The sequence below is a fragment of the Archocentrus centrarchus genome, chromosome 5 (genome assembly GCF_007364275.1).
Source record: "Archocentrus centrarchus isolate MPI-CPG fArcCen1 chromosome 5, fArcCen1, whole genome shotgun sequence".
In the NCBI taxonomy this organism is placed as follows: Eukaryota; Metazoa; Chordata; class Actinopteri; order Cichliformes; family Cichlidae; genus Archocentrus; species Archocentrus centrarchus.
Genome location: NC_044350.1, coordinates 27,707,735 through 27,733,966, shown reverse-complemented (window position 1 = coordinate 27,733,966; position 26,232 = coordinate 27,707,735). Strand labels below are relative to the sequence as shown.

At 39.6% G+C, this 26,232-nt stretch overlaps 1 protein-coding gene across 1 annotated transcript in view; it reads right to left on the bottom strand.

The window, feature by feature from the left end:
- tafa3a (TAFA chemokine like family member 3a) overlaps window positions 1-26,232 on the bottom strand; it is a 95,577-nt gene that overhangs the window by 29,087 nt on the left and 40,258 nt on the right. The window contains exon 2 of the mRNA XM_030729721.1: window positions 9,419-9,531. Coding sequence (XP_030585581.1) covers window positions 9,419-9,530 — 112 coding nt within the window. The 5' untranslated portion in view covers window position 9,531. The remainder of the gene's footprint in view (window positions 1-9,418; window positions 9,532-26,232) is intronic.

Below are 26,232 nucleotides of genomic sequence, written 5' to 3'. Positions count from 1 at the left end.
TAAATCTACAATTCTCCTCCTTAGATCATTAACAAGAAGTTAATAGGCTTTGGCCTTATCAAGTTAAATGGCACTATAAAACCTTCAGCACCACGTATTAAAATATTTAATTGAGTGTATGTCTAGATTTGAGCTGGTGTGTATTCACAAATATGTGATATATTCTAAAACTGAATGCCAACTGACACATTTGGCACTCTTTATACATTCTGTTATCTTGCATTTGCAGACCTTTTCACACATACAATTGATGCTTACAGTCCAAACAGTTATTTTATTGTCCTTCTGAGAGCCTTGGATGTGAGCAATATGTAGATTCAAAGTATAATTTAAGCAGTTGTATGGCAGGTCAAACCATAATGGTAAATTGTGACGTTGACAACAGACCTTTAGGGAAAATATTTACATCATTCTTTTACATTTTCAGAACAGATATAAGGAGATGGCCAAAATCACAAAAATACAGCAAAAATTCCACTTTCACACTGTGTGGTGTAGTACTACAAAAAATGCTACAATTCCCACAATATCACGCTTGAACTTTGATTCATCCAAGTATGTGAATAAAACTATTGATATTCTCTCAGCACATACAGTGTCCCCTTTCTCCCCCAGTAACACAACCACACACACAGAGGATACAACCAAGGCCACACACAACCACTCATGGCTCATCTATAGCTGCCATTCAGATGTGTATAGCAGAGGACGTTTGATGGTTTTCTAATCTCGGGAGCTGCCACTGGGAGATGGGGCGAGATGACCCCCCGTCATCCCCACAGTGCATCTCAAACAGCCCCACATCTCCATCTCAATCTCTCTCTGCTTACTACCTCCCCACTATTGTGTTGTCCACCTGCTCTCCAAATGTCAAGCCGAATGCTCCACTGCCGCATCCCCGTCCATCCCCAGGGTGGGGATGACCTGTTCCTCAGCCGCTTCGTATAATGTCATGCTATCTCTGGGCAATGGTTCCACACTGACCTGCTATGTGGAGTGTGCCAAAGGCTAATGAATAGCACCACACAACAACAGAGATCCAGATACAGTACATCTACTGCATTACAGGTCCATACAAGCCAGGAAACTGGTATATATATATATATATATATATATATATATATATATATATATATATATATATATATATATATATATATATATATATATATATATGATGAAGTCTCTGGTGACAAAATATGAAAGAAAATGCATAGAGTCCATTTGCTGGAATCAAAATGAATATCAAGTAGATCTCGGTTTGAAATCTTTTACCTTCATTTGTGGAGGTGGCAATAACTGACTTGTGGAACAGACAGTAAAACAATGGCTTGTTTTGCAGTTAGAACAGTTTATCTGGTTGTTCTACTACTTACTTTAGATTCCCACCTTTCTGTGGCAGTGAGCATGCTTTCTGATTACAACTCTTGCTTTGATCCATACCTATAAAATCCCTCCACACCACTCACTTAAGTTGACTAATTTGAATGGCACTGTGATGAGATAGAGCAGTCTCTTGCTTAAATAGCAATTAGTCCAATGCATTCTGCAGGAGGACTGAAGATTAGCCAGTCTGTGGGGAGGACTAATGCTGTTGTCTTGCAGTGCTGCTGGGTGATACAGGGTTATTTTAACCAGCCAGGGCTTGCTTATTTTCTGTGCTCCTGAGGCATGGATACCGAATGTCAGATAGTGGAACATGTTTAATTGTTTTTATTTTGTTTTGCTTCATTCTTCAAAACCCCATCCAAACCATGCTTATCCATCAATCTTGGCTAAATATCTCCCTTAACTCAACTGGATGTGTGTCATAATCCTGCACTGGTTTGTTCCTTTTGTCTGTGGTTTTGTCCGAGTTCCACACTGGGTTGGGCAGGTCCTGTCTCCACCCTCGAGTCAGACACTGCACCTGCTTCCCATCATCCTCATCTGGAGCAGTATATACTGTACGGACCAGCTCCAGGCTCCATTCCTCGCCAGGTTATTAACCTCCTCATTGTGTTAATCAGGCACCTACATAGCTTTTGTGCATTCTAGTGTTTTTCCCAGTGCTTAAGGTTGCATTCTCCTGTTTCCCAGAGTTTCCTGTGTGGCTGAAGGGCAACCTTGCAACCAGATTTGTTCTCCTGTCCCAGTCAATTTGATTCTTCCGGCTGGAAAATAACCCCTGGATCACTTATCTCTCATCCTCATCTGCTTGTCCACCTCCAGTGCCTCCCAATGGCTTCAAGGAAAAAAACCAGTGGCCCTTCCCAGTACAACCTGCTCTATCTCTCCAACTAAATTATTCTCTGCATCAATTCAGTGTCATTACTTCACAGTAACCTACCCACACTCAATGGTAAACGGACTGGTTCTTATATAGCGCTTTTCTACTCAAAGCACTCAAAGCGTACAAGCACTTTTTTCTATGCATAAGTGCTTTCTGTCTAACACTCACACTCCAATGGATGCAACAGTGAGCCTCTTGGGGTTCAGTATCTTGCCCAAAGACACTTTGGCATGCAGACTGGAGCAGCCAGGGATCAAAACAGCAACCTTCTGTTTAGTAGGAGGCCTGCTCCACCTCCTGACCTACAGCCACCAACTCACCTTGCCTCTCTCCCAGAGTTCCTGCCTCCCCTGGCTGGATAACAATCCCTGTTTAAACACACTTTTTGTCAATAAACCAGTTTCATCGTAACACAGTCGGTCTCGGATCCTGGCTTAAAGTCCACTTCAAACTACCACCACCACCAGTATTTACAGTGTGTCTTTACTGTCAGTGGTTTGGGAGAATCAAATCCCCTCCTCACAGTAATCACAGACAGTAAAAAATGAAGTATAACAGGTTGAGAATTCTGTATTATATTAGACTACTACAACTCCTGAAATACTTATTTTACATGGAGTAATATGGGAAGCTCAAAAACTACTATTCTCTGCTTTCTCTTTTTGTTTCCATTTTGTTGCATCACTGATGTATTAAAGGACTTTGACCTTACTGCAATTTACAATTCCAATTTACCACCACTGAAAAACTCTAACTGTAACTATTCTTATTTATAGTGATTTGTATCTTTAATCCTTGGCTGTTTGACATTTTTTAAAACATCCCCAGGGACTTGAAAAGCAATTACAATTTTTTTCATTACATCATCAAAATGTAAAGTATGTCAGCCGAACGGAAACACGTGTGCAAGTCACATAACACACAGTAATTGAAAACTTGCACTCAGTGAGCATTTTTCATTCAAGTGGCTGGATGGATCTGGTTTTCACTTCTTATTATACACTGTGTGTGTGTGTGTGTGTGTGTGTGTGTGTGTGTGTGTGTGTGTGTGTGTGTGTGTGTGTGTGTGTGTGTGTGTGTGTGTGTGTGTGTGTGTGTGTGTGTGTGTTTTAGTGGCTAGTTAGTTTATAAATTTTAATAAATCTCTACCAGCAACACATTGTTACTGCTGCACAAATTGTACAATAATACCATTTAGACCAGCAAAACTGAAGTTACTTGGAAGGTCATGAGCACTGTACTATGATTTGTCAAAAATGTATATAATTTATATCAAAAGGATCAAGTATAATAGTAAATATTATGAACAGTTAAGACTAATTTAGTGGGTCATGACTAAAACACCCATGCACTGACAAGGCACAACACAAAATTACATACACCCACATCATGTTACCACCATGTTGCCTTTAATTTTAACTTGCATGTATGTTTATGTAAGTTGAAAGCAAGAATATTTGAATCATATCCTCATAACACTGTGCTCTGTTTTTGTGCAGTCTTCATTAGTAACCACAATGGAAGATAACTTTATTTATTTTTACTTTCTGGGTTTTTTTGCTTGTTTGATGATCCGTGAAAATATGAATACAGAGTGAAACATAAATGAGTTAAGTATAAACCGAAGAGACAACCACGCAGGATTAAAAAGAAAGAAAACTTTTTTTCAATGATCTAGCAATTTCTTTTTAATATTTCTTTCACTGTGGAGAAAAAAAAATAAATCATTGTTCAAAACACAATGACTAAATCTACCCCAAGGCTATTCAAAGCTGGATGGTAACAAATTATATTATTTTGAGTTTCTAAAATAATCTGAGCCTTCAAACACTTAGAAGAAGCACTCTGCTGCCTCCTCATTCTCATCAAGATCCATCAAGCATGAAAAGCTCTTTTTCACAGTCTTCCTTCCCTCCAGGCTGGCAAAGGAAAACAAGTCTAATTTATCTAGTAAGCATATTATAATTCATAATTTTCATTAATGTGACACATCCTAATATATCTTTCTTCCAGAAATTATTCTGACAGGGACAGCGTGGAGAACAAAAACTTTTTTTTTTGTTGGATTCTGCCATTAATTTGGGAAAGAGTGAAAAAAGTTTAAACCAATTTGCATAGAATACAAAAAAGTCCCCCAAAGCATAAAAATCAGCTCAAGAATGAGCCATTAGAGTGCATCACACAGTTTTTAGAAAGTCTCCACCATAAGCAAATATGGAAATATTCTACTCTATTCAAATGAGAGCCAGTGCAGTTTCATCTTATTAATAAGGCGGCATGGCCCCTTGTGTGCATGTGAATATAGAACCGGAGTGCAAAGCTTATCCCCAAAGTCATTTTGCAATTTGTGTAGTTATCCATGAGCCATGTGGTTTAATGCTTGATATTTTAAAATCTAACAAAGTTTACGACCTGTAAACAGTGCTGCTTAGAGCATTTTTTTTCTCTCAATGAGTGGGAGCTGCTGCCGTGTTGCATCGCGCAGCCTCAGTGGGAAACGTGTTTTTCCTCTCCACTCCACTTCCCCTTGCAGACACTGACCAACAATCAACAAAGAGCTTCATTCCTGTTTTTTAAATGAGATAGAGTGAGTTACTGTTAAGGAAAAAAGTGTCCAAGTATCTAAATAGCTGAGTAATGAGGCTCCCGTTTGACCTGGCCGCAACATCAGGCTAAATCCGATCGATGGGACCAAAACAAATTGTAAAGCCGAAAGGTAGTCATTACTATGCTGGCTCTCTCCCTATCTCTCTCTCTCTCTAGATCACTCACTTCTTGCACCCTCTCTCGCCCTTCCTCTCCCGCTCCACTCTTTCATGATTGGCTAATGAATGTAGATGGTGCTTTGGGGGATGCAGTGGTCTTATTACAGGGGTTATGTGTGCATGCTGTAAGCTCAGCATGCTCCAGTCGGGCAATGGTGAAAAGTTCAATTGCTTTGGCAAAGCCCCCACCTCAGTAAACAAAAGGGCTAAAGAGGTTTGTTTATTGGGCCCACCTTGGCTTGACCTCCGTAGCTCAGGGACAGGCTACATGATTACAGAGGTGTCAGCGCAGCCTAGGCAGAACAATCCCAGACTACTTTCACTGGTCCTCCCTCTCTCCTAATAAATCACAGGAATAAGCACACAAACCGCATGAGTGGGACAAATGCAAAAACAATGAGAGTTCAATGTAAGCCTGAAAATTAAATGGTTTATCCAGCATGTTTGAAGTCAGGCTATATGGAATTGGTGTTCTGCTGTCAGTCTACAGAAATAAAATATATTCAGAAAATATTGATTGGAGTGATTAGATTAAGAGAAACAATAGAAAACACAGCGAAACTGTGGGAGGTTGTTTACTGTAAGTTTTGACAAATAAGTGTGTAAGGTTAAGTTTTAGTGGTTTTATCAGTTTTACAAAGGACTTAGATTATTATTACAGCTCATAAAATATAGTTCAGAATCCACTAATAAACAACAGGTGCAACACACGGGGCAGCTGTTGCTCAGGTGGTACAGCAGGTCATCCACCAATCAGAAGGTTGGTGGATCGATCCCCGACTCCTCCAGTCTGCATGACAAATTATCCTTGGGCAAGATACTGAACCCCAAGTTGCACACAATGCATTCGTCGGACTGTGACTGTGAGTGTGGGTGCAAATGTGCAAAAACACTGAAACACTGTATGAATGTGTAATTGGGTAAATGAGACTTGCAGTAGAAAGTGCTCTGAGTACTCAACTGAGTAGAAAAATACTATATAAGTACCAATCAATTTACCTAACAAATCTAAACAACGTGGAAGGTCATTATGGAAAAGTTAAAAATGTAAATGGAATTTTGGGACATGTGTGGTATTAGCTACACTAAAATAAAGATTTTGTGTTAAAAACAGTGCAATCACTGTGAAACAGATTGAAGTGGTCATTGCCTACATTTTAAAATTGACCACAGAATTGCCTACAACAAATAAATAAACACATTTTAGTAAATCAAGCATTGTAAAAGTAGAACAGTGAAAGTTTATGACACCCTCCCCCTCTCCCTCCTCTAGACCCACAACCTGTCTCATCCATTGTTCACACTGCTCTGCCCCAGCCTGCAGCTCTCCTCAGGTCTGCACCTAAGGCCTGAAATGCATCAGATTTGGCTGCTGTGATCCAGATTTCAGCCTTTACTTGCTCGGATATGGAGGACATATCCGAGCAAACTCTCTGCTCGGAGTTTGCTCTACAGAGCCAAACTCTCTGCTCAGTTTGTCTCTGTTTCCCCTGCTGGTCTGCACAGCCAGCAACCCGCCCAGTTCTCCATGCATACTTTGCCCCAGTCTGCCCCGGCTCAATATCCCACCTGCGACCTGTTCAGCCCTGCAATAATTATTCATCTTTTATTTAACAGTCCCCTGTATATTTATCTATCAGTCACAGCCTGCTACCCCTGGCTCAGGTTACATCAGCCTTCTTATCAAAACGTGTGTAAACAGCACCAGATTGGCTCATGGTGTGAGCAGGTGACCATACGCCTTAGAGTTAGATGTGAGCAGCTCGGGTTTGAGCCTGACCTGCAGCCCTTTGCTGCGTGTCTTCTCCCGGTATCTCACCATACTTTCCTGTCTGAGGTCATTCTTTTTATCACACACACACACACACACACCCCTCAAAATTCACTATATGATGAATAAACCAATTTTAGGAAAAGCCATGAAATATGAGATGATGGGGTTTTATTTCAACAAGGTTACATGATTTTTATAATACCAAGGGATAAAAATTACCCCCTTGGCAGTTCTAGTGTTAATAATAGCAACATACTTATTTTATAGTTTATAATTCAATTACAGACATTCATAAAAAAGGTGTTAATAGTTTATAGGGTGTTTAAAAATTTTGACATGTTAACTTAAAAAAGTTCATAAATATCTTTGTAATTGTGGCCAATTTGCCTATTACCCAATTATGTTAATATATATGGCTTGCCATTTCACTTTATCGGAAAGGTGTTGGATAAGGTTGGACTGTGTGGATCAATTCAGAACATCATTCCTTTATGGACCTGGCTTTAAATGGGAAAAGCCCTGTCCCGTACTGCTGGCACACAGTCAAAAATACATTATTATATATCAAGATGTGTACAGTTTTTTCTTTATGAGTACCAGGGGTCTTTGTTCAAACAATGACAAATGTCCCTATAGCGAAAGCACACAGAAGAGTATGGAAAGGTGAATCAACTAGATTTTGGCCATATATTGTATTTTATCTTTTATGTGCCATATTTTATTTTATATTTCTGAGGAAAAGCTTTGGAGAAACTGCTTTTCACTCCAGAGCATAATGCACACTTTTTTCTAACAGTGTTTTGACTGCTGTGTGTTCACAGTAGAACACTGGCAAGCATTTTCCTATGAAATATAATATTTTCATTAGTTCTACTTTATTATTTTTGAGTGTTCTGTTGATGGGTGCAGTTATATACAATGCACTTAAAATACAAGAAGAAAAATAAAAAAGATTTAAGTTTCATTAATGCGTATTTTGTTTACTGACAGCTTTCTTGAACTGTCTCATGAACATGGCAAATTTGTTGTAATAAAATAAGTAAATGGGAATAGTGTTGGTTTTGGGCACAGCAGCAGAAAGTTAAATGAGGTGGTGCTCTCCATACTAATTTAGTGATTACATTTTACTGAGATGTATACCTTAATTTAACTACTAAACATTCAACAGCTTCGCATGTCTCATAGTCTCTAGAGGTGTACCTGAAATCAAACTTGAATTCATTTAACAGATGGCAAAGTCAAAAAATAGACATACAGTTAATGTTGCTGCTGAAACTTTTTTTACCTCCTGTTTTTGATTTGATTTGAACAACACACAGACAAGGTACATAGTGCAATCCATTTGTGACATATAATATGTACCGTTTCCCTGTGTAGTTTACCCTGTTTTGGCCCTATCAAAGTCTTTTGCTGGTTATGTTTTCAGCTAACATGGAGCTGTTTCCCTCCAGCCACTGTGTGCTTTTTTGTCCTCCAGTGGAATAAGGCTCATTATCTCAATGTGTAGTCACAGTTTCCACCGTTACGCCCAGGGATCAGGCCATCTCTCCATTAAGGAAAATCACTTTGAAAGGTCTTGTCCCCTGCTTCAAACACACACACACACACACACGCTGAGATGCATGCACACACTGGTATACTGGTATTACTGTTTTCCATTTGATGCTTGACTTACAAGACTGCTAAACTGTTGAATTTTAATGTGCACAAAACACAACCTTAAAGTAGATCGTTTCCTTGCTGTTTAGAAGCCAAGAAAGTTGAACAAAATCATATCAATTTCTTTTTAAAAAGTCACTGAAGTGAAATGTGACCAGCACATGTGCCTGAACTGAGCTATAAGGAATCGGGTGTGACATGCTGTGACTGTTGGACCAATTTGGTCAGAATGGATCCAGTGAAAGCACTCAACTGTAATCCTTCCACATCACCCCACACATGAGGTGTTACAATTTATTTTTTCTTTGGGGGAGGGGGGGGGTTATTCTTTCACTTGTTATGATGCTCTATCACTGTCTTGATTTACAGGTTATGATAAACTTTAATGGCACAATATGCATGCATGATTCCTATCAGGTAATGGTTTCAATCCCTGGGAAGTTAATTACAAAGAAGTGTACGCAGGGGAATTCATTGGCTTCTCTCAATAATCATTACAATCTACTTAACTAGACATTTCAAGGACAATCCCAGCATAGTGATAGCATGTGTTTGTTTTTGTTCTAACTGAACATGAATTGCCTTTATCCTGTATCCTGTATCCTGCTGGTGTGTTTGTCACACTCTGCTGCTTCTAATTTTTGCCATTCTGTCCATCTGGAAGTCAAATATGCTCATTATTTTCAAAAAAGATCATTTTCAAAAGTTTTTTTTTTGGATTTTAATGGGATAAATACAGTTACTGTATACTTTTCCTGAGCTTCTTCACGACAGAGGTTGATCAGCCATAGTAACATACTTTATTTGTTCTGGGCAGGATGCCCAGAACATCCTGCTGTGAGTGTGTGTTCTTGTATTGTATGAATGAAAAAAATATTTATGAAAGAGTGTGCTATGTTCAGCCACTGGTCACTGGGAAACAAACAAATGGGAGGACATGCAGTGTACCTATGTGGCTTCTGTGTGAGGATGCACTGGTCAGTTGTCCCCAGAGAGACACCATACAGACGGTCAGCAGCAGTGCCCTTCCGTACATGTTCTGTAGGTCCCTCTCCTGCATTCTGGAAAAAAAAAAAGACAACAAAATGAGCAGTTAGCCATATTTGCATTACATGAACACTCAGATATGCAGGCTGGCTCATTTGGGCTCATGCCAACAAATTCCCAAAGCTTTGACTTGCCAGTCACAGGTGGTCAATTACAGCAACTCCTAAAATCACAAAGCTTTAACTGGACACCTTTGTTGTGCTGAAGATTAGCCCACACAAAACACGCACACATAAGCCTTCTATCAATATCTATTCGTGTCATTTAAAATGCAGAAAACTCAAAGAGAAACGATTTCTCTTTAATGGAGTTGTGCTGATCTGTGTTGGATCAGCTCGAAATCTGCACACCTTGTCAAAGTCCAGTGATTTATCATTTGTAAATGCATGCTGTTCAGTCACAAGTCTAATTGGCATTGGTTGCAGAAGAACACAGGATGCACAAGTGTTTTGTTTTTGCTTATCATTATTAAATTAATACATACAGCCACGTGAAAAGGAGTTTTCACAGAACTTCATGCAATTCTATCCACGTGATTAACTAATTGAGAGTTATAACAAAACATTTACATATCTACAAGGTGCAACTATTGTACACTATTTGTTACAACCTGACATTACAGAATATGTGTAACTAAAACCTCTATGAAATGCAGTGCCTGAACGTGGAATGTAATCTGTTAAAACTTTGTGGCAACACCGCAGAAACAATGGCAAACTAATGCCAGTTAGAAGCTTTGTTGAGGACACACAAAGTCCCTGGTGGTGAACTTCCTGCAGCCGTAAAAGACCAACAAAGTTTACAATATGTAGCAGTTACACAAGCCATTTTTATTTTTGCTCATAGTTTGGTTGGATTTAGAGAATCAAAAAAAAAAAAAGAACTGTTTGGGTATTTGTTTTTTTGTAAAGACTTTCATATTCAGAAAAATAATGTTCACCATCACCAATGGGAGCCATCCATTTACAAAACGGACGATGAGCCGCGGTGAGTGCAATTTTAAAAATAGGTCTCATAACATCCACATGCTGGGAATTTTAAACCTAAACAAAAGCAGCCTTTTGTAGCCCCAAAGTGTTATATCATTGTATTTTATTTCACCAAAACCTGAAGAGAGGATGAATCTGCTACAGACATGTTCAGTAATAATTTCAGAAAATGCAATTTGTAACACCAGTTCTGGAGAGATAAAAAAGTTTTGTTTTGTTTTTTTTCTCTTCTTTCCCCACCTGCCACCTAAAAGATGAGTTTTGCTGTTTGTGTGGTCTGTGTTAATAGGCTCAGCTCAGTAAAATTTGTGTACTTTCAGATATTGTTGTCCTGTAATACTCTCCATCTTCCTCTGAGAGGCCTATGGAGAGTGGAACAATCAGTGGCTCCTCTTACTGCCAACAGAGCTGGCCTCTTCTCTCACGAGAAAGCAGCCGCAAATCACAGCTCTGCTTTGAACTCTGTTCCAGTGCAGCAACTCAAATTAGTAAAATGCTTGGTTTCATGCAAAAAGATCAACCCTTGCTTATCTGGCAGAGGCTCACATGCGCGGGAGATGTTTTACTGTGACTGCCTTTGTACTGACAGCCAGAGCTGGTGAGATCTTAACACGGAACTCTAATTCTGTACAGGCTCAGACAGCTGATGCAATCGGGATGTTATGAGTACACAGACTGTAGAAAAACATAGACACAGTGTCTGTAACATCACCCACAAATTTATCAAGGGTCTATTAGAAGCCTGGGGGTTTATGCTGCTGCTGTCTGCTGGTATTGGGATTATGCGAAACCAAAAAAACAAGGAGACCGCGTGGACCTCAAGTGAGGCAAACAAGTGGCAACGAACGAACTGTGTGGGCTAAAATACCTGTCAGTGCCTTTAAATACTATATATTATGCACCAAGGGTACACAAATTCCATTTTGGTGAGAAAATGTTAATGTGAAAGACCAAAAAAAAAAAAAAAGAAAGAAAAATCACCACTAAATATAGAGTACTTCTAACTTTTAAAAACTGGCTAACTGCATTTAAACCAGCTCCCCACAGGGTTCGACACTCTGTCACATGTACCAGGTGAACTCATGTGACTTCTGCAGGACATTAAATAACAGAAACACGCCGTTGCATCCTTTGTAATTGAAGTGCTTGATTTGATCTTTTAGTTTGCTCGGCGGGGACTGACGAGTTAAATTAACTCCCACAGAGTCTGAAAACTAATTTTCACCTGTAGTCTCAGACGTTTGGTGCAACACTAACACACACCGCCTCCAACATCAGACCAGATGAAGGGGTAACATGATTAAAAAAATGTGTCTTTGCTTTGCTAGGGCAAAGTGGATCGCTAGTAGAAAAACATTACTTGTAATGGACTCATCTCACTGTTAGTTTACCAATTTATTCCATTTCTGTTTATCTAAAAAAAGAAAACACTAGACCCATACTAGACCCATATTAAACATTTCAGCCTCTCAGTCTTATTTTTACTTATTTGCGATTTGTTCCAACAAGAAAGCTGATCTGACAGCTGAACTCCAGAAATAATTGGAATTTGAGAGCACACCGCTGCGTTTTATGAAAATGAAATATCTGTGACGGCAGAATTTTGGTTTGGAGCTGCTAAGATGTCAGATTTTATTCCAAATCTAAATCTATTTTAGCATATTATACTCCAATTTCCATCTTGCGTCTGTAGTGTTCAGGTGGCTTATTGGAGCTGGTTAACAAGAAAATTATTCCACCTGACTGATGTGTTGCTGAGACCAGGTGGCTCATCACAAAATGCCCTGAGCAGGGTGAAACTATTTTGGGGACACATTAAGGCAGATTTTTACACGAGGAAAACACACAGACACAGGTTGTGTTGATCAGTTTGGATGCAGCGCACACGTCTCTTCCAACCTTTGGACCTTTAGTGCCCTCTCATAAGTTATGAGTTTTGTGTTTTTGTGATGTCTTTATTGAACTTATTCATATCACAACAGTGATACAATTTATTGGTCAACACTACTTGACGATTGGCCAGAAGGCAGAGTACATGCTGGACAGGTCACCAATCCCTAACAAGTCTAACACACAGAGAGACAAACAACCCGCACTCATACATCGACAAATATAGCCAATTCAAAAGCACCAATTAACCTAACAACCACATCTTTTTGACTGTGGGAGGAAGCAGAGAACAGAGAGAACATGCAAAATCCACACAGAAAGGTTGAAACCTTTGTACTGTGAGGCAACAGCACACCAGCACGCTGCCCCCATGCTGCCCATTTTTTTATTATTATTTTTTCTTCATTATGCTGAATTATGTTTAGCTTTTATTCATTTGTTTTGGGAAATGTTACTACGAGGATGCATGACTCAACTACTGCAGATCAAATCTACCTACAAGTACACATAAAATAACAGGAACATGAACCACTGTTTTTTGTTTGTTTGTTTGTGTTCTTTTTTTTTTATTAGTTATGCCAAAAAAAAAAAAAATGTCACATACCAGCTTGAACGTTGCAGGAAATTTCTGACATAGTTACACCTCATACAAATAAAAGATGCACATAGCCTCTGGGTCTGAAAAAGTGTATGCAATTATCAGTTGTCGCACAGGGGTCAGCAAATTTTACTATCAAAAGAGACATTTTTAAGCATTTCTGGACCCAAAAATCTGTTTGGAACAGCAAAATATATTTCACACTTATAATGCCTGCTTATTTAAGGACAGCAGCAAGAGTGAAAGGGAAGGTTTGCGACACAGTAGTGAGGTCTGCTATGATGTATGATTTGGAGACAGTGGCAATAACAAAAAAAAAACAGGAAGCCGAGCTGGAGGTGGTGGAACTGAAGATTTTCACCAAGGATTTTCATTGGGAATGACCGGGAGGGACAAGATTTGAAATGAGCATATCAGAGAGACAGATCAGGTTGAGCAGTTTGGAGAGTTGTTTGGGTATGTACAGCAGAGGGATGGTGGATATGCTGGACAACTGTTGAAGCTGCCAGGCAGGAGGAAAAGAGGAAGACCACTGAGAAGACCAGTGGAAGCAATGAAGGAGGACATGCAGAGGGCTGTGTGACAGAAGAGGATGCGAGGGACAGGGTGAGATGGAGGCAGATTATATTGGAACTGAGAAAAGATGAATCAGCACATCCCGATTTTTAAATCTTTTTAAAAACTTTTCCAAAAATGACCTTAGCGTGACCACACTGCAAGTGATGACTGAAAATACAAATAACAAGAAATGTTTCAGGCGCTTGCTGCCACAGCTCTCTGGAGCCCTGTAACCCTCCCCTCTCCTTTTTCTCTCCTCCTCTCTCGCTCCCTCGCTCTGGCTTTTTTGCCTGCTCTCCAGCTCTCAGGTGTTTGTGTAACTGGGGTTTCCAGCAGGTGTGGTCAGTGACTGCAGCAGCTCTTTCATCACACCTGAGTGTCATTATCTCATCATCTGCTTTACTTAAGGACAGGTTTTTCGCTCATCGCCAGATTGTTTAGCTAGCTATAAGTGGTAATGTCACACTCTTAAGTCTAAATGTCTAGAATTATCTCCTTGCATGTGATTCACCTTCTGGTCTTCTCTCCCAGGAATTCGTCTGTGTGCTGTCCTCCAGTTGGCTGTTTGTCTCGTGGAATCCTGCAATATGCTCCTCCATCTTCACTGATTCAGACAAGGCTCTAAGCTCCTTGCAAACTTACTACCCGCCTGACTACTGCTCAAAACACGGAGTAGCCATCGGATTGTCTTTGTTACTTAAACCTGAGTTTGTAAATAAAACTTTTAAACCATGCTGTGAGTCTGAGTCTGCCTTGGGGATCTTTCTGTTGCAATCATGACACTTATAAATATGTGCTGAACCAAAATCATGAGCTTGCCTAAAGCCAGCATTTCACAATGAAACAGGACAGTAGCTTTCATCTACAAGGGAAGTCCTGACCAACGTGCATGCACGCTGACCTCGTCTCTATAATTTCTGTCCAGAACGAGAAATGACAAAAAGAAAGAAAAAAAACATGTTTGCCTAATTAACTGATATGTGGATGAATATCATATTTATATCAAAGTGTCTTTTAGGTAACAAACTTTACCATGATTACCAAAAGAGCTCAGTATAAACAGTCAACCTATTCTCACTCCAAAGTCCTCACAAGCTGATGCTGCAGTCTTCATTTTCCATTGTGCAGGTTTGCCTGATAGAGTTCTATGGGAATTCCTCAACATCTGAAATAGACAAGATAAGTCTGCGGTCATAGGAGCTCTGCTGGTGCCGACACTGTTGAGGTAAGCATAACCATAGTAACCAAGGATTAGTAATGATGGTGAGTGAAGTAATGCCAGAGAAGCTGCTGCAGTTGTAAAAACGTTTGCCTTTTGCCTTTTTGTGTTTTGAAGCAGCGTATTTCAACCCAAGCCGTGTTTTGTTTTCTCTCCCCTGAGCTGAAACATGTGATTTAATGTGCTGCGTTGTGAGGAGTGAGAGCCGGTCATAAGAATGTGGTTGAATACCATTTCAATTATTTCACTGAGTCTTCAAGAAACAGGCACCAATTAGATGTAGTTTTAGTACAAGGATCCAAAATTTAACCACACAGAACAAGTAGCTCATTCTACAAGTCAGTCACTGCCTTTGTGAATTCATAACATGATCTTCCTTATTATATCAGGATAACAATTTGATAGTAAAAAACAAATCTTGCATGCAGATGGCAAATTTTGCGTTGCATAGCAACCGCAGCAAAATTGTTGCACCCTTTGATCCAGTGCTCCTTCTGCTATTAGCGATCCTCATTGGTGCTCATTGTGAAGTGAAGCTATGTCTCTGATTACAGCCTCACGAAGGACACATGTACGCACGCACACTGACACACTCTTTCACACAACAAACTTACCCTAAAGCACCTATCGCCTTGGTGCAGCAGTGAGTCAATGTGACCATTAAGACAGAGAAGTGTGTTTACAGCTGATACGTGACAGAGCAGACGAGCTCGAGGTGGCGGCTGCGGTTGGAGGGCAAAACAGAATCAGTGTTGTTGTTTATGTTAGGCGTTTCTGTTCACCTCTTATCTAATTATGACACACAGCTGGTTGCGTTCCAGTAGTCATGCCTCAGGCTAAGCCTTCCCTCAATTACATAAACAGCTTTTATACTGACACAGAAAACATGGCAAAATAACGGAGTCTGCTAAACCAGACACAACAAATCCAAGTGGATGTCGTACAGTAAAACGCTTTTCATCTGCAGTACATGTAAATTATCATAAGTCACATGGAAATGTACTTTTTGCAACAGTGAACTATTTGACAGCTTAGAATTATGGTTATTTTACAATAATGAAGCATTTTTAAATTATGAAGCTTGGTTATCAATAAAATTCCCCAACAGTATATTTAAGTGTTACCATGGAACTGCATTTAAATAACACATTACTTATGGCATATTTTGCATGTCATATCTTCTGATTTTACAGCGTTACACGGCGCATAAAATTTCCTTCTGTGAGGTTTGTTTTTCTTACTCGTGGACGTGCTGCATTATCGGGTTTTTAAATCAATACACTCAGAAAAAAATTTGTAAAAATACAGATAATATAGATGTTTACTTATCTCAGTTTTAAGCATCACTGATCACATATATAGTTATTATTTGAAATTTGCCTCTGTTAGACGACATTCATGAATAAAAGTAATATTTGTATGTTGTGATAGAATGTAATTTAAAAAGGTACGAGTGAAAAAAACACGTTTATCAATGACAATTATAAACAAAGCAATGTTTCTGATCACTACTGTTGTTTACTTCTTTTAATTTTATTAGAAAATAAACAGATTCAGGTGCAATCAGTCCCATTTAACAAATGGCCTATTTGCACCAGCCGATACAACACATGAGCGGCATTTTTGCTGTGTGTTGCATATGTATTTCTTGTACTTCATAGTTGAATACTGTGTATTTCTATCCATCCTGGGCCCACACACTTGTTTTATTTTTGTTGTTACTGGATCTAGAGCAAAATTTAGATCAGGAACATCTCCCGACGTGGATGACATGGATGACTAAATGGTATCTGGGATGGAAAGCTCAAAATCAGATTTGATGTCCTGCACACAAGAAACTGCCATTTGTGTCGGTCATGGTTGCACCACATCGGCAGCCCTGGTGTGGCTGGTTTCTCGGGCAAGAAAGCTCAAATTCAGTTTCACAATATTTTTTTAGATGAATATTTCACTACTTGCTGGCTGCTGACATGCTTGTTTTGGAGCTGGTTGTCAATTTCACCCTCATTTTCAAACTCGCTGCCAGACTCTGAACTGAATATGCTGCTATTGCTCACCTGGTTAAGCAGGTGACCCATGTACTGAAGGGTAGGGTCCCCGCTGCTGGGTCTGGCACCGACTGTTTTCAGAGTGTCGTTTCCCCCTCACTCTCTCCCCACCTTCCTCTCTACTGTTTGCACCAATGAAGACAAAATGACTCTTGTTCTAAAAACTCTTCCTCTTCATCATCTCCCAAATTTTCTCTCTCTTCTAAAATCACAGAGGTACTCTGAGCAAAGAATATCTTTACCATCTTGATCAATAAGGAGCCACGCAGGAAAAGCTAACTGATTTGCAGGGGGGACAGAGTATGAATGTGAGAGGTGTAGGTGTAGGTGCTTGAAATGTAACAATGCTGGAACATACCTAAGCAAACCATACCTGAAACAATAATGCTGATTTTTTTTTACTTCTTCTTCATCTGTGTCAACAATAAGCTCAGCAAACCTGAGAGATATACTGCAGTATGCACAGTATGTATCATTGTTAGCACGTGTGCAATTATTTCGTAATAACTGGTTCAGTGCAGCAAAACACCAAAAATCTTTCAATTTACCTTATGGCAGCCCATTTGAATTTAACACTCGGGTTGCTGGACTGCAGTTTATACATCAGATCTTCTGCAGTCATTTAAACAGTATAGAAACCAGGAGATGCAAATGTAAAACACACTCTGTCATTAATTTTCGAATGTTGTGACATTTAAGCGAAGCTACTGCAATTTTAATGTCTGAATTGCCTGTCTGTGATGAACTGCTATTCTGTAGCTACTGGCTCTGAGATACCTCATTTAAACATCTCTCTCGATAATAATGAGTTGAAACGCAGAAAAAACAGACGCTGATGATCCAAAAGACTGCTGGAACGACGGCTTAATAAAAGGACTGTAATGACAGGATGAAGGGGAAAGCATGCTACTTAAATCCCTAGATGAATGGATTGAGGGAATGGCCATTTCCATAAAGTGATGGAATTTGCTCCAAGCGTGTTTTTTTGCACCCACAAAATCCCAAGCAATCCAAGAGATAACTGGAAAGAAGAAAAAGATTTTCCATGTCGTACAACTGAATGCCACGGGGGGAAAAAATGACAGATGAGCATCAGACAGGCTGTCAGAGACAACTTTAACTCAGCAGGATTGATTACCTGACAAAATTATAACTTCTCAGGGAATAGTTCGGGCATGTAATCAAATGCACAATTAACACGGTAGCATATGGCTCAGTTGGCAGTCAAGTGCAAGATGATGTAAGTATGTAAATACAACAGCATCACACAGCATCAGAACGAGCTGTGAAATCTTAAAATAAGATCTGTTCAACTTACAGCTTTGGGTTCACTCAACAAGGCAGCAATATGTGCTTTAATTATTTTCTGCCAATGTCATTATTAATCTCATTATGTGCGACACTGCTGGGCATAAGCAATGAACATATGAGCTATAAATCAACGTATAGCAAACGTTTCTCCAAATTATATCATCATAGTTTATGGTTTACATCTTACCCATAATATCCTCCTTCAGTGTCAGTTTGATTTACTGACTAAAACCTCTCTAAATAGTTTCCTCTTGTCCCATTACAATAGTCCTGGGAAAAATTGTGAGCTGATCAATATGCTGATCTATGCTTATCAGAGGGCCCTTTAAAATATAAAAGTCTTCTACAGCAACTTCAACAAAGCAGTGGAAGTATTTCTGCCGTGGAGTTAACCTCTTAGACACCACAAGCTACACTGTCTTCACTTGTAGAGGTTTTTGAGGCCGCAGAGGCCTGAGAAGTAAAACTACAATAAACTTTTACATTTATATTGATTTTTTTAGAGTTTTTATAGTTCTCAAAAAAACAAAACAAATAGAAACTGAATGCTAAGATTTTTAACAGATAAGCAGTCAGACTAGAAAGGTTTAATGTACAGTTTAATATTGCACCCACTTAATGTAGTGCTATCCACCTGCTATAATGTCACTCACTAATTGCTGTGTACTCATATGCAGCTCAGACAGACAGACAAGGAAGACAGAAAGAGACACCGAGGAGTTTATTTTCCACTTCCAGAATGTAGAGAAAATAACATGTGGCTATAATAATCATGGAAGAGCACAACTCACATTTGTGAATTCTTTTTTCCCTCTTTAACTTTATAGTTTTTCAACATGTTTTTATGTAAAATTGTTAACAGGAAGAGTAGGCTGATCAGATACGTCAGATACAAGAACTGCAGCCACTGTCTTAAAAAAGAAATCCCTGGTGCATAGAGCCTGCAATACTGAGCCTCTATCAAGGTACGTTTAATAAAAAAGATTTGTTCTGGAAGTCCTTCTACAAGCAAGTCTACAAGAAAGTCTTGTCACCCAGCAGCTATATCCAGACACTTATTTAGGTAGTTATTTTGAAGATGTGGGAATAAAGAGAGAGCAGTGGGTTTTATTTCAATGATCACCAGGTCATAACAACAGCATGTACCAGTCAAATGTGATTTAAAAAGTTTAAGGTTCAAAAAGTCCCCAGTCCCTCCATCCCTCTGCACATGCACAGTACACCTTTATAGCTTCATTAATGGTTCACTTCAGAGTGCCAACTGAGCACCTATAGAAATTGTCAACAAGACCAATGTCTCTGGCTCCTACTATAGAAACTTAACAAATAGACACCCAGAGCCAAGAAAAATGAAGTATTCATTATCATTAGTAAGATAAAGAATACATATTTCCAACACCACACAGTTAAAATTGTGTCAGATCTCTACAGTGTCAATGAAACAACATGATTGGCTCACATGCTGTTAAAGTCACCTTATTTCCAACTTCAACATCAGTACTCTTGTCCTGCTCACCTTCTCCAAGCCTTTATCAATGTCCTTTAAATTCATCCTAATCCGCCATGTGCCTTTAAAGCCATCCATCACACATCCCTCCTTCCTCCCCTCACCACATCATCCCATTTATCCAAGGCATCTCAACTGAACTTTTCATCAACCCTCTGCTTACTGTGCTCCAACACCATGAGAATCTAGAATGAGTCTAGACTCCACCGTCACAGTTGGTGACTTTTATCTGGGGTTCAGGTCTATCATCCTTAACAGCAGCATAACTGCCAAAATATTTACTTTTTTTGTATGCTCACATTTCTGCAATACATTTTGCTCCTTACTTCCAAATTACTCCCCCCCCTTTTTAAGCACAGAATACAGCTATAAACATAGTTAAGGGGGGGGGGGGGGGGGGGGGGGGTAGCATTTTGAAGGATACAATACATCAGTTCAGATGATATGTGGCAAGACTGTGCTGCAAGTTGTGCTTTCATATTTGTCTATTAAAGCTTGCCCCATTCTGCATTCAGGAACAACTGCAACAGCATTCAAAGACCATAAGATCTGCACTATCTAAGAATGGCTCCTGGATATCTGGTGAGCAACCTGCCTTCCCGTCAGACTGTTTTTCTGAGCATGAATCTGTGGCCATGAATCTATGTTTTAGATGAAAAGTCAGAAAGACAGAAGAAGCTGGAGATCTTCAATTCTGCTGTGTATAAATTAGATTTTCATAGTTATTTCTGGTTCAGCAACTCACCACAATCAAACTCTGTGACTCGCAGGCTCCCATTGTGCCCAATGCTGACAGAGAAAATTGGAGTTATGAAAAACAGCGGTGAAGGGGTGGAGGACTGCAGCCTTGTTCCGGCATTTACTCCCCGCTGGGCTTAGTGTGGTGTTATTTTGGAAGCAGCAGTCCAGGGGAGGCCGTGTACTTAGTTCGAGAAGCCAACATTAGGCTCCGACCTGCTGGAAAATATCCCCTCGGGCAGAGGTCGTTTTAGTGTAGCTGGAGTCTCTGACACAGTTGGCTAGTCCCTCTCTATCTCTCCATCTCTTCCACTATTGTGGTTCAGCGAGGTCTACTTGCTTCTGAGTCATCTTGTGTCGTCACAGCATGTTCTGTGCCACCGGACACATGGTCCAACACAGCAGGGATCAGATAGCTGTCCTACTGCATCATCGCATTGCACAGGCACAGGGGAACAAAGGACGAGTAGGCCACTCCAGCTTTAAACTATGAAGGCTTTTCTGCTCACTCGCATTTGCAAATGAAGCAACAAACTGCAGACTGCAGCCAAGCATCACAATGAGGGCTAAAAAATTAAAAAACATATTCTTGACTTACTTTATAGTTACATTAATATTTATAAATCACCATTCAGTGCTTTTTAGTATGCAGCAGAGATGCGTGTCCTCCTTAAACTACTTAAAGATGAAAGATGCAAACAAACTGTTTCATCATCAGATCATTAACTGGTGGCACTTATTTACCCCCCGCTAACCATTTATAAACAGCTATAATGGTTTTGACAGAAGAGGATCCAAGGGATTGGGTGATATGGTAGCAAACGGTCCCCTGTGGTGACCCCTAAAGGGAGTAGCCAAAAGAAGAAGCAAATTTTTAAAACATTAGTGGTTTTCACATTCGCTTGGCAAGCCAAAGGTCCCTGGTTCAATTCCAGTCAGAGACTCAGTTGAAAGTAGCTTCTAGCTTCTGCAACAGCTAGTATGGAGTCAAACACGGTGGCTATGGTAGAGCAAATTGTCCCATACATCTAACACATGTCCAGTGTGTCCTTGAGTACAACACCACACAACATGTTGGTCCTAGTGAAAGGCCATCACCTTGTACACCAGTTTTCACCAGCACTGGTGTGTGAGTCTGTGTGATAAACACTGATTGGGCTGCCAGCGATTAACAACATGCAAAACCTAAAACTGAATCACAATTCAAAAAAACAACTTATGGGGAGAAATGCAATCCCCACTTTCGCTCACACAGAATTTATGATCTTGAAGATACATTTGAGTAATTTGCATTTTAAACACTAAGGCAGGTTTGTGAAATTTTTTTGGTTATTTTTCTAAATTATTTTTGCTGTAGCAGTGCTGTTGCTACATCTGATATTGAGTTAGTCACAAAATGGTGTGTGTGTGTGTGTGTGTGTGTGTGTGTGTGTGTGTGTGTGTGTGTGTGTGTGTGTGTGTGTGTGTGTGTGTGTGTGTGTGTGTGTGTGTACTACCAACTTCAATGAATATTCAAAACCGTGAAAAGTATTTTGACATAAACTGAATGTGTGAGCCAGCCATAAGCTGTAATAAGATCAAAGTAATGCTAAGTGGATCTTCAAGCTTTATTTTCACATTTCATCCAACAATGTGTCTGCTGAAGCAGAAAATTATTCTGCTGCTTTAAAGCAATATAAGTCACTCTACAATAAACAGTATTCACTCGGGTCCTCATACTCATACAATTAAGCTTCAACAACTGACTGAGCAGATAAGAACTATCAAGAAACTGAGCCAAAATAAAATGAGTAATGATGGCAATAAACCAGTAGACCAACAATCTCTGCGTGTGGAAATTGTTGCTCTCCAACAATTTTCAGAGAAGTGAAGTGGGACTCATTTCTAACACTTTTCTTCGTTCCATATAAAACTGAACTTTGCCACCACAAAGAGCAATCAGCACAATGTGGTTCTGATTGCTGCCTGCAGCCCTCTTTAACCTTCTAATGCACAACCTTGCATATTTTTTCAGATGCAACACCAAATGTTTTATTATTACATTTGAGTAACTGGAAAATGCTAGCTAAGGTGAGTTTTATTCAAACTTCAAACCAAAATACCTCCATACTGGCAAAAATTGACATGTTATTACTGAGGAAATGGACACGTTTGTTGTATTTAAAGTAACTGGTGTGCCACTATCAGCTTATTTTTCATTTTGGATCAACCACAACAGCACTGTTGTTTACAGGATAAATTCATATCGTTGAAATATTGATATCAAAGCTACAAGAATGCATAAATTATAATAGAGGAGTAAGTGACTTCCAGTGGAATCAAAATTAGCCCTTTTTTTTCTCCTTTGCATCTTTTTTGAGATGCTGGCCTGTAGGACATCCCATTTTCTAACTATTAGGTACATTTTTCTCGTATTGACTTGGACTTCCTCTTCCCTTCAGAACTGCCTTAATTCTTCACGAAAATGTGCTGGAACATTCTCCAGAGATTCTGGTCCATATTCACATGACAGCTTCACACAGTTGCTGCACACTTGCTGGCTGATGCGGATCTCCCACTCCATCACGTCCCAAAGGTGCTGTATTGGAGAGAGATCTGGTGACTTTGGAGACCATTTGAGGACAGTAAACGCACTTGTGACATCTGGTAGGCTGTGGCATTTATTATATGCCTAATTAATGCTAAGTGACTCAAAGTGCACCAGGAAAATATCCCCCACATCATTACACCACTACCACCACCACCATCACCAGCCTGAACCACTAATATAAATGGAACCAAGTGTTGTCTTCTGCTGCTGTAGCCCATCTGCTTCAAGGTTCAGCATATTGTGCATTCAGAGATGTTCTTCTGCATACCTTGGTTGTAACAAGTGGTTGTTTGAGTTACTTCTGCCCTCATATCAGCTCCAAGTAGTCTGGCCATTCTCCTCTGACGTCTGGCATCTGAACTGCCACTCACTGGATAATTTCTCTTTTTCCAGTCATTCTCTATAAACTCTAGAAATGGTTGTGTGTGAAAATACCAGCATATCATGAGTTTCTGAAATACAGTCCATCTGCACCAACAGCCATGCCAAAAAAAAAACATTTCTTCCCCATTTGAACCTTACCATATCTACATGCCTAAAAAACATTAAATTGTTGCCATGTGATTGGCTGATTAGGTATTTGTGCTAATGAGCAAATGAACAGGTGTACCTAACAAAGTGTCCTGTGAGTGTAAAGTCCATTTTTACAACAGACTGAAGAAAAATGTATCTTTACTCACAAAACTATGAATTAAAACTAACTGTACTTATATCAAGCAAGTTGTAAAAGACTGTAATCTACCATGTGTCTCTACTAAGTGCAAAAATGTGTGATTAAGAGACCATCTACAAACTGTGCATCATGGTTCTGATATTATTATTGTTGCAATTTATTTTAAGTGGGTATTTAATCATCAAGGAGGAGGTGGCTCATTGTAGCAAGTATGATTTTAATCCTTGCCTGATGTATCATTATTATGATGGGAGAAAACTACGGGTTTTGGTTGTATAATTTTAATGAAATTCACGATATGGAATTACCCATTCCATCTGATTTACCTGCCACTCCTCCCACCAGGCCTTCCCTTGTGTGGCTCCATTTTGTTCAGACATAGTGAAATCAAAGTTTTTCTGTCCCACATTCTCCGCCAGCACAAAAGTGACTGGTGTGAATCTCTCAGAAAAATGACAATTTCATGATGTCACCTTTTTATTCAGAGAGCTACACAGTGCACTTCAGAAGTTACAGTATTGTGCTGAGTCTTAAATAGGTCAGTTTTCAATTCCAGAGATGAGCGGTAAGAGGAAAGCTGTAAGAGGAAATAGCATTCTAATAAAGTGAGATACTGGCTCAGTGAATGGAAGTGCAGACAGTCCTCTGCATAAATGCTGACCAGATTTGATGGCTCTGGAATTCATTACAGAATAATCAGTTCTGGGTCATCTATAAGACACGTGATGGTTTTCTCTTGAGAATGTTTTGTTGTTCTCAGAGGGCAGATTTAGCTGAATTGCAATGTTCATGGAAAGACTGTGGGCAGAGCAGAGTGACTTGTTTTTTGAGGAAAACAAGTCACCCTTAACAGTCATAGTAGCACTTAAATAATGAGTCTTCTGCTGCTGGACTCTGCTCTGAATCATAATAAGTGTAGAGTCAAAAGAATGACTTGGAACTACTGTAGTGTACCTAATTAGCTGCTCTTTAGGATAGCAGAGTAGGTGCCAGAGACTCCACAGGGCAGTTTTTTGGGATATGGGCCAGCATACATTGGGAGCCAAGACAACACTGTGCTCCCCTACCTAGAAGTCCACCACTAACTTTAAAAGACTTCAAGTTTGTGCCAAATGCATTATTTACTCTAGAGTGATGCAGGGTTCCCGTTCTATTTGCTTCAGCAGAAGTAGCTTCGCATGCATTCATAAATAATGGACGTGCAGTGCAATGTGTGGGAATGGGGAAAAGCAAGCATACAGAGAAGCCCAGTCAGAAAGTATAAAAGAAAGCAAGGCTGCTTAATCTGAGCACGTTAAAACACTGTCCATGCAAGTATGTCACTTATGGAGAACTAAATACCAGACAACGGGGAAACAACAAAGAAGAGCAGGTAACAAAAGCAAAACAAAATTTGCATCTCTGGTGGCTCTCGAGCCCACCGTCACTGTGGACCACTGATCTAATCACTGTTTGGCTGGAAGAAGAAAGCAGAGAGGGGTGGAGCCAGTTCAGATGGATATTTTATGTACTACAATGTTCAGTGAGAGGTTTTTACTGACACTTATAGAATCTAAGCTGAAATGCACTGAGACATGCTCTATTGCATGTTTTCGTGCAGCTGCCACTTGTCTAATTCTTCTTTTAAGCTGCTAGTGAGGGTTCCACACAGGCTGTCGTGACTCCCATCATGAATATGAACAAACCTTTCGAATGGGATTAGACATCAACCCCGACCCCTTACCAATCTAGTGAGGATTTGCAGACTGTTTGGATTCATTTTTCATAAGAGAGTAGTTAATAAAAGTTGTTCCAGCCGATAGCCCTGGGAGAGCAGTGGCAGTAATTGGATGTCTAACTGAGTCCTCTGACATGTTTGGACAAGCTAATTCTCAGAGCAATTTAGAACTTTAGTTTCACTCTATACAAAGCTCTGCTGCTGTGTCTTCCTGACAGTCATACACACACGTTAGCTACGTGCTGCTTTGTGGGGGGGTTTTTTTGGTTTGGGTTTGGTGAGGACTGTCATCACTCATTACGGTTAAATCAAATAAATGTGCAGAGTATGGTTCAATAAGCTTAGACAAATAATGTCAGCTATGATTAGTGAATGAAGTAGACAATACAAATCACATTCACATTCAGAAATACACAGTTGGTATATCTGAATGTTGGTTTGGGGAGAATGAAAATGTTGGAAACAGTTGGAAGTATTTTTGGTCCATCTTTTGTAAATTAGTAAATAATGACAAATTAAAATGAACTAGCCTTCAGATTTTCAAATCAATAGAGGATGCTTATCTCAGGTTTAACCTCCCCTTAAATAGCCCTAAAGAGATAGATCCTTTTCTTTCATTTCAGCTTTCAGCTGGCATGTGAGCTCAATATAGATTAATTTCTCCATATACAGTGTACATAAATGTTTAATTAGGCCTTGTAATCACTTCACAAGGTGTCTGAGTTAGCTCAGTTTTTATTAATTCATGAAAGCACTTAATGTGTCATTTTTTTTATTTTTTTTATATAACATTTCCTTGTGTGAAAAAAAAGATAGATGAAATTGTAGGCAATGATAAAATCCTCTTTTAACAGAGGTGAATGAAGTGTATCTACTC